This window comes from Medicago sativa, chromosome 4 (genome assembly GCF_051527215.1).
Source record: "Medicago sativa cultivar Bolivia chromosome 4, Bolivia_mono, whole genome shotgun sequence".
In the NCBI taxonomy this organism is placed as follows: Eukaryota; Viridiplantae; Streptophyta; class Magnoliopsida; order Fabales; family Fabaceae; genus Medicago; species Medicago sativa.
In genome coordinates this window covers 32,858,391-32,868,211 of record NC_140752.1, presented here as the reverse complement: position 1 = coordinate 32,868,211, position 9,821 = coordinate 32,858,391, and the positions used below count along the sequence as shown (strand labels likewise).

General features: G+C 30.9%; 1 protein-coding gene across 2 annotated transcripts; it reads right to left on the bottom strand.

Moving 5' to 3' along the window:
- Window positions 1–4,160: 4,160 nt before the first annotated feature.
- Window positions 4,161–9,016, bottom strand: LOC146928849 (NAC domain-containing protein 7-like). Of its 2 annotated transcripts, XM_085701019.1 has the most exons (5): window positions 8,083–8,623; window positions 7,902–7,980; window positions 6,765–6,945; window positions 6,099–6,370; window positions 4,161–5,182 (listed from the first exon to the last, which is right to left on the bottom strand). In XM_085701019.1, exons 3-5 carry the CDS (start codon window positions 6,922–6,924, stop codon window positions 4,550–4,552), a joined length of 1,065 nt encoding a protein of 354 aa, XP_085557145.1. In that variant the 5' UTR covers window positions 6,925–6,945; window positions 7,902–7,980; window positions 8,083–8,623; the 3' UTR covers window positions 4,161–4,549. The 2 variants fall into 2 exon arrangements, with proteins under 2 accessions (XP_085557145.1, XP_085557144.1); XM_085701018.1 differs by having other exon boundaries at window positions 7,902–9,016.
- Between the last annotated feature and the right edge of the window lie 805 nt (window positions 9,017–9,821).

Sequence of the window (9,821 nt, the reverse complement as noted above, 5' to 3'; positions counted from 1 at the left end):
TTCTTTTAATGTAAGTAGCGTTTTTCTTTTTGTGTCAGGTTGTCATCATTTGTTTGTTACCATTTCCATTTCTATGTTCTATTTTTTGTATTTTTATTTTGACATCATGTTCTATTTTTTGTATTATATTATGAATATTTTTTCTTAGGGATATTAGAAATATTAATATAAGAAAATACATATCAATTTAATATATGGGTAGTTATGTAATTTACTAACTCAAACATTTTGTTATCTTTAATTTTTTTTCTTTTTTTCATTCCTCTTTCTCTTATACCAAACAACTAATAAAATCATCTCACTTTCTATTCTCATTCCTTCCTATCACAATCTTTCCTTTTACTTTCTTTCCTCTTACTTTCTTTGATCATCCAAACATCTTACTTTCTTTGATCATCCAAACAAAGTCTTACTGATTGGAAAGTTGGAACCTTTGAAATTGGGCCAGTAACGGTATAGCTGAACCCAAGGGTCACTCTTTAATCTATGAGGTATTGAAGAAAAAAATTATGGTATGATTGATGTGTTGATCCTATCCGTTGTCTTTTACCGGAATAACTCAACTAATATTTTGTAGGTACACGCAGGGAATGGGGTTCATCGGCTTAAGCCAATCAATTTATCCAAAGAGCCTACCCTACACCTCCTATAATAGATGAAGCTCCAGTTGCGCATTACTGATTTCTTTCTCAATCCTGAATCCCTACTTTCATCATGAAAGACACTTTCTCAGTATCTATTCAATTTAGACTTCTGAAATGAAGCGGCCTAATGTTGAGTGACGAGGTCGACTTGCATGAGAATCAAGCGAAGTCTGTTTATGCATTTTACACATTTCTAAATCACAGCCACCATTTATTGTACCCAAGCTGAGGAGTATTTCTTACATAGGCACAATCATAAATTAAAATTATTTGAACATACGTACAAATGAAAAAAATTAAGAGAGAAAAGAATAAATTAATATGATTAAATTATTTTTCTTTTATTTTTTTTCATTTGTTTGCAAGCCCCGATATTTTAATTTAGCGGTTCGCCTAACTAAGTATATTTCTGTAACTCCAGTACCCGTTGTACTCTTTTTGGTAGTGGCCGGAGTTTGAACCCTGAACCTTGCATATTTTATGCATTGTCGCAACCAACTGAGTTACGCTCACGAGGACCCACCCGTTGTACTCTACTGCTCTTCTATAATTGAAATATTGCTAGAAAAATTACACAAATACTCTTTCTCATACCAAAAAAAATATACGATTCTATAATCAATAATGTAAACTAACCCTTTTTAGTGATTATTCATCCACTCACTCTTGTAAGCCCTATATATGTTCCTTATTCTCACGGCACCCGCATGCTTGTCTTGTCTGACTTATTTTTTAAAAGCATATATTCTCATGCTTTGTCTTTCTTTCTCTTTCACGATTTAATGATTAACATTTCATCAAGAAAATATACACTCCACGCCAAGCTTAGTAAGAAAATAGTACTATTACTGCACAATTCCAACAATTTGAACTTGTTTAATTTTAATTGCTACCTTAGAGTGCACATTTTAATTATCACTACCTCCATTTCTATGAATCTTTTTCTCCCTCCACCTGAAACATAGTTCATGAGTGTGTCGTATAGAAACATAATTGCTTAAAAGAGAAGAAGACCAAGATTGACTTCACAATATTAAAATCTAATATATATAGTTCTCACCTATGCATTTACCACTAAAACTTCCCTCCTCTCTTGTATACATGAAAAATCTCATAGTTGCTATCTTTTCTATTCATTTATCTTCACCCCTGCTGTTTTAAAATCACCACACTCCTTTGTTTTTTGTGAGCATCAGCTTCTTACGTACAAGACTTTGCTCATTTGATTGTTTGTATTCTTTCCTATAAACATTGTTATCATACACCACATGTATGATGAATTCTTCTTTAGCTTCATTTCTGAAAATTGTGAGATTTTAATGCAATTCTATGCCTTGTTTTTAAGTTTATTTTTGCTACTTTGCCCTCACTTACTAGCAAGATTAATTATATATAATATTGCTACCGGTAATTATGTAGATTTTAGAACCATTTAATAAGATTGTAAATTTCCAAAACTTAACTTCTAAAAAAATTGTCTTATATATATATATATATATATATATATCTGTTTTCTTATTCATTTAGAAAATTAAGAACACCATAATTCTAGTTATTTATATGCGAACACTTGTTTAATGAGAAAAGATAGTTAAGATAAGAGAAAATAACATAAGAGAGATAAAAATAAAGTCATAATTACTTCCTCACCACAAAGTCAACTAATCCTAATCATATGCTTTAAAAAATTGTTTTGATTTCCCTCTTCTTGGTAATTAGTATGTGACTTTTTCCCTTATGCTTTTCAAATAAAAATAAAATAATAAATTGAAACATTTACAAGGCTTGGAAGTTACGTTTGTGATCCCAAGCTATCATGGCTACATACTGATTTTCTTACATGATTTTGTGCCACATGGAATAAAGAGCTAACTTCTTGTACTCCCAATTGAAACCCTAGCTATACATATAGGTGATCATTTACTTGCCTTCTAAATTTCACAGACATAAAAAACATATGCAATATATGTATTGCGAAACTTTGCCGCAAAGAATATACATGTGGTACCACTATTTGTTCTCTTATGTGTGTAAGTACTGTTTTCTTTTTCACTTCATCATCAATATTATTATTATTAATATATGTCATGTCTATACATGAAGACAGAAATATTGACAGTTTAGATTTGCAATTTTTCATATCATAGTTCCTACAATAGTACTTTTTTAAACAACATATAATCTTTTAACAAATAAACACAATATTTGTAAAAAAAAAAAAAACAATATATTAATAAAATGATGGTAAAAGTGATATTTAAATTATTTGTGCTTTTTTTATTTATGTTTCGAAGTCCGGTCGAAACATAAGTAAAACCTGGTTAATGATTATTCTAACCATGATTTGAACTTAACGCTGGATTAATACACTAATAGGCAGGGGTGGAGCCACTCTAGGACTTGGTGGCCCACATTCCACTCCACCCAAAATATTTAAATTCTTTTATAGAAAAAAATACTAAAATATTTTTGATTTTTAAATAAAATTTTCCTGTGGTTCACCATCTTCTCCATCTCACTATACGATACTATTACATTTCAGTCATTTGAAATGTGTAGAAAATTATCTCAAATTTTTAAGGTATGTCATTTAATTTTTTATGTTAAATATTATGCTTAATGCTTATAACGGAGTAAAACATATATATATAATAGTTTATTTTTGTGGCTATCCGAAATTTTTTTTTTAGCTAGCAGAAAACCTATCATATGGGCATCTGCTATTTTAATAAATTAGCTACAAAGAGCTTTAGTAGCAGATTAAATACCTCTCGTATAAAAGTTATAATCACAAAAAAGAATATTTAATAATCTCTTTGTCTTAGTATATAAGCTTGATATCCTGAATGGATCATCACGAATCATCATTATATGTATACTAATCTTTGTTTCAAAGGAAAGAGTGGCTAGAATAAAGCTGCTTGAAGGTGAAGATCAGTAGTACTTACTATTTTTGTAAACTAAAATAAAATTATGTATCATGATTAACTATCCATTTTAATTCCATTCCATGATCAATCCGATTTACTCTATATGTATGTCGAACAATGAATGTCACATCTGTGACAAAAATATTCTTTTGAAATTAATGTTATTTTTCGATCTTCAATTTAATATTGATTAAATTGTTTTCAAATGAGTCACCGTCCTCTTAACTCAAGTGGTAGCAACATTACATTTTATGTATATGGGCTAGGGTTCGAATTTTGGATTTTTCATTTATTCACCTAAAACATGAATTTCTAGCCATTCGACTACTCGACTGATAAAAATTTATTTTCAAATGTAAATTCTTATTAATATCAATACTATGTATATCCCTATCAATTTTTGACAAGGATAATAGGGTAACATATTACTATTTTCTTTCTTTGATTCGTAATATCCTTTCAATATGTTGAACAATAAGCATATGTGTCACTGAGACGGCCGATGGAGTATTTATTTATTGCATAATTTAAAGATAAAAACCATAGACAAAATGATAAGTAAACAATACAAAATGCTAAATAGACCTTCAAAGAAAACAAATTTTTATTTTACATAAAATTATGACACATGCATGAATAGATATATGTATCATACATGTAGCTGTTAGATCTTGGCTTACATAGCATAGTAATAGAGCCATCATGCATAGTAAAATACACTAATAACCTTGCAAGCATTCCATCTTGAGGGAAATGTAATTTTTTCACTCATCTACGTGATAAGATTCCTGAGAATTTAATTGAACATACTGGAAGCTATCTAGAGGTACCATAGGAGATATATAATCTCCACATCAATTTTTATATAGTTTTGGCCATATTAAGTTTATTATGTACAAGAATTTAAACAATACTTGCATTCATGTAAATGTTTCAATTTTATAGTTAATAAGTACTCTATAATTAGTGTGTCCATCATATCCAACTTGTGTTTGATGTAGAGGCATTTTCATGAGGCACCATTTCTTGTTTCTCCAAATTTCTGAATTCAATATTGCCATGAAAGATGTTGTTATTATTCACTTTAGATGCATCTTCTTGACTAAGTTGTGAAGCAACAAACTTGTCAAGAACTCTCCAATCAGTAACTTGATCATCAACCATACCTTGTTCAACATTGGAATTGTTTCCATACATAGCATGAAAGTTTTGTTGATTACCACTTTGTATAACTTGTTCTTCTTGTAAGAGCATTGATGAAGGAAGCATAGAATTTGAATGATCTATAGTGTCATATGTTGTAACCATTGGATTAGAGGTTATGTTTGAAGAAGATTGAACAAGCTTTGGACTCTCTAGAAGTGGAAGATTAAGATAATTGTCACGAGACATGTTTTGGAATGGGAAATTATCTAGCTCTTTTTTGCAAGAATATGATGGTAATTGTTGGTATATCAAATTGGATTGAGAGGTTTGGTTTGGTGAGTCCATATCTTGCATGAATGAAACTTGATCTTCATACCAACAAGGAGAGTCATGCTCACTCATTTTGCGAATTGTTGTTGTTACTCTCTTCTTGAATACTCTACATACAACCCATCCTTCCTCCTGCTCCAAACCGTCGAAAATAACAAAAACAAATGTTAGTTTATAGAAAGAGTTAAACAATATATTCATCAAAATAACAAATGTTAGTCTTCTAAGGCGTAGTACAATGGTATGGATTGAGACATTGAGAGTATTAAGAAGGAAGTTCAAAGTTCGCTCAATGCTGTTTTAACACATTCCTCTCGACCCGTACAAACTAATCTATAACATACATTTGTCTATAAAAAAACCAAGAGTTAACACAACTTTATCAATTAGCTTTCGATCGACAACAATAACAATTAGGGTTTTGGAAAAAGTTCCAAGACTCTTGGCTTGGACTACATCCTCTAGGTTTATTTTGCCTCATATTTTGTTGTGTATATGTCTGCCATAGAAATTACGATTTCAACTAATATGATAACAATAATGTTAATTATTTTCTACTCATTACGCAATAGATAAGTCTAATATTGGATGACATAAGATCTAAATATATGTTTATAAGTGGTGCGTAATTCTCATTTTACAAATCGGTTTTGTAATGGTTGATTAAGACACAATCCAAACACGAAGATGATATTTGTGTTTATCCAACATTCATTGGGTCACTCTTTCCCATGTTACCAGTACTAGCCCAACCAAGTCGCATTCCAAACGTCCAACCTTAGGCGTGAGTGGTGTGTGTTGAAGGTCTCGTATTCAATTAGATAAAACATTAAAATATGTTTGTAAGTGATGTTTAATCATTACCTTACAAGTTCACCTTTTAGGGGTTGGGTTAGGCTCAACTCATGGTTTCAAACCGATACTTTTGGCGAAACTCTTTTTCGTGTATGTATTTAAGCTAATTATACACATATAAATGAATCATAAAGAAATTTTGAACTAACCAACATTAAATAAATCTAGAGAATTGAAGTTTTGAATCACTTGCCTGTGGTGTGCCATTTTCATCTGTTTCAAGCCTATACTCATGCATTATCCAATCTGACTTTTGTCCATTGGGAGCTCGACCTTTATAAAACACCAATGTTTTCCTCATTCCTATCAAATTATGCTTACTATAGATTGCCTTGTCTCTTCCTGTTGCTTTCCAAAATCCAGCTGCAGTTGCTCTATTTGTTCTTGTCCCAGTTGGATACTTCTTATCTTTATGGCTAAAAAAATACCACTCATTTTGTTCTTCGGTTCCTATTCTGCAAATCTCTATAAATTCAAAAAAGAAAAATAAAAAAGGAATTATTGATCACAAGTTAAAAATATATCGATCACAAACTTAAAAAGATTGTCATTTTTGTTAAAAATAAAATTGTCACATAGCAATTGAAATTAGAGACCTACTAAGAAACTGAAAAATAATTTGATACTGAAGCGGTCACTAAATAGTGAACTTTTTTTGTGGGACTACAATATAAGTGGGTTGTCCAGGGTTCGAACCACGACCCCTGCATATATTACGTAATGTCCATGCCAAATGAGCTACACACATGAGAATGCATATTGATTGTATTTATGTGCAGTTTGGATTAATATCAAAGTTTGGAGCATAATGGCAACAACAACGGTAACTGCAATTTCGAAACAATGTTATATCTTATACCTTCAAGATCCCATGGTTCAATTTTGTAAAGGTCAACATCTCTTATGACATCAAGATCAATCCTTCTTGAATCAATTTTCTTCCTAAGGTAGTAATCCACAAGTTCCTCATCTGTGGGATGGAACCTAAACCCCGGGGGAACATGAGAAAAAGTATTCATATTCTCCTCTCTTTTATAATCCTGAAAACACATATATCAAATTAGAAAAGTTAATTGATAGGAAAATCAATGAATAAAGTGATATTTGGCCAAATTAAGCATATATCAAATAGACTTTGGCTTTATATAATCATTTTTGAAATCATTTTCTTCTGCTATTTTTAATTTATTTATCAGTGTATTATGATTGAAATACCTCTTTCTCTATAAAATATTTTTTTTGCTTGTTGAATAAAAAAAAAGGATTATTAAAGCAATTGATGAGAATAAACTTATAAAGCCTAATTTTCATAAAAGAAATAAATGCAAACATACTAAATTTTATAAAACTTAACTTATAATCCCTTACAAGAATTTAAAGAATGTCAAATTGTGGGATCAAAATGTGGAATAAACTAATATTTGCAATCCAATATTGTTTCATGATATATGACATATATACATGGAGAAAAAGCATGAACATGATGATTATGCATGTGGAATGTTTACATAGTCAACACACATGTGATAAGACATGCACAATACTTACTAGTACTAGATGAACATACAAGTGATTACTACTCATTGTGATTCCCACTTATTTATCACCATGCTTCTAAAGGATAAAAAAGTTCATGCATGAACCTTATTTTGTCTAACATTATTCCTAAGAAAAATTTAAACTTAGGGTTTTTAGAAAATGTGGAGGATTCAAATTAATGAAAAATCATTATTTATTTTTTTACTTTAAGAATTTCCTATCTTTCCTTTTTGTGCTGAAATTTCTTTTTGCAAGATCAACAATGTGGAAAGTTTCAATCTCTCTTAAAAAAATTGCCGACATAGAATATTTTGAAAATATATATATAAATGACTAAAAAAACTTGGTAAACAAAATTAGATAAGAAGATAAATATATATCATTAATCATTTCATAAACTAATTAATTTAGTGAAAGAATTAGAGGATAAAAAGTGTTAAGATTTCAGAGAGCTCACAGATCAAGCAACAGCTTTCTCCAAAAAGTGTCAAGAGTCAAGTCTCAGATCTTCCTCCAAAAATTAGTTGATGTATAAACTGAGATGAGAGATGTGTATACAGTTCAAAAATATAAAGAGAACTTCTTAAATCAGACAAAGATTTTCAAAGTACTATGAAAAAGTTCAAACAATAACCAACCAAGATATAATTAATTAGTCAAAGGAAAAGGTCGTCTTTGGGAATTGAACCCTCTCAACTTTTTTGTCTGTTTCTTGTCTGATCAGATCCCAAGAAAAACACAACAATGTTATTAGAACAAAAAAAGTGCAAAGACTGAAAATGAGACACAGAAACAAGAAGAAAAGAAAGCAAAGGCAAGTAGGGTTAATTAAATAAGAAGAGAAAACAATGATAGTTTTCTTTGTTTTCTCGCAAAAACAATCTCTACTATTTGAACATCACCTAGGTTCACTGTTGGTTGAGCAGAATTGGTGGAAAAGCTTTATGAGTTAAAGGTGAGCTGAAAATATGGCAGAGGTAATGGAAAAGGAAATGGTTAGTTCTCTATTGCTACCTCTACCTGCAACTGATTGAGACTCCAATGAACAACAACAAAGTGAAGAAGAAAATCGAGGGTTTTTTTTTTCTATCTCTAGAAGTGTCTTTTTCTATATTTGAAAACTTCTCATACAAGACCTATAGAGAGAGAGAGAAGAAATAGGGAAAGAACTAAGTGCATAGACCAATCACAAAGATATTCATAAAATATATGAAGCATGGTGATCAGCTACGACACGAATATGTTTGTTAAATGAGTTTGGATCTCACTCTTATATTTCAGCTGACAAGGCTCGGGTGTCCAAGTACATATATCATATATGCATCCAATAGCTCGAGAATCTTATTGGAAGACATCAATATTCAACTTCAATACTCACGTTTAGCATGGGATTGGGTCTAATTCCCACGTTGTCATCATTAACTATTCTTTCATACCATGTTAAATACGCTTAGATAAATTGTACCCATGACTCACGTTAGACTTTAGTGAAAAGTTGTATTAGAGTTTTACATTGGCAATGTTTTCAAACACTTAGATGTGTATGTGTTTTGCACCCTCAACATTTGAGTTAGCATTTTAGAGTAAGATCCAAGCCTATTTAAACCGTCAATACTGATAATTATTCGAGTAACTGAAATTATTGAATATAACTACATGTGTCGATATCATGTTGATGGATCCTACACCAGATATGCCTTAAATCTAAAATATTAACATTCCATAGCATAAAATAATATACCTAAAATAGTAAACAAATTTCAAAGGGTGTTATTGGTGGTGACGTAATAGAACAGCTAACTCTTTAGCACCCTTACTTTTTACAAAAAAGTGCCAACCCTAACACATACAGATGAGGCATGGTGGCCCATTTAGGACCCCTACTCTATTCTTAGTCCCTACCATTTTCCACCATCTGCAATTCTCTGAACTGTAATTAAGTTGTTATGATGATCTTTGGGAAGTGACATTGGATCTCGTGGATGTTCTATGGTCCTTATATGCCAAATATTGAAAAGCTTGTTCATGGCTTCTCTTCTTTGTCCCTTTCTTATTAGCTTTGTATCGTTAGTGATGGTTGTTAAGCTTATAATTAGGCTAATGATATAATTAGTTCTTGCATGCCTTGCATTCATCTCAAAGAATAATTACTGTAATTTTAACCATCATCTTAGCTAACTAGAACATTCTTTCACTAAGAAAAATTAGTGGTGAATATACCGACTAAACCCATTTAGGTTAGCCTGGTGGTATGAATTTGGGATCTGGGAGTGTGCTCCTGCTCAAGGTTTCAGAGACTCAATTACCCAATACCAATTTAAGTGAGTTAATTTATCTTCTTAAAAAAATATATATACTATGTCAAGTCGGTTTTTAA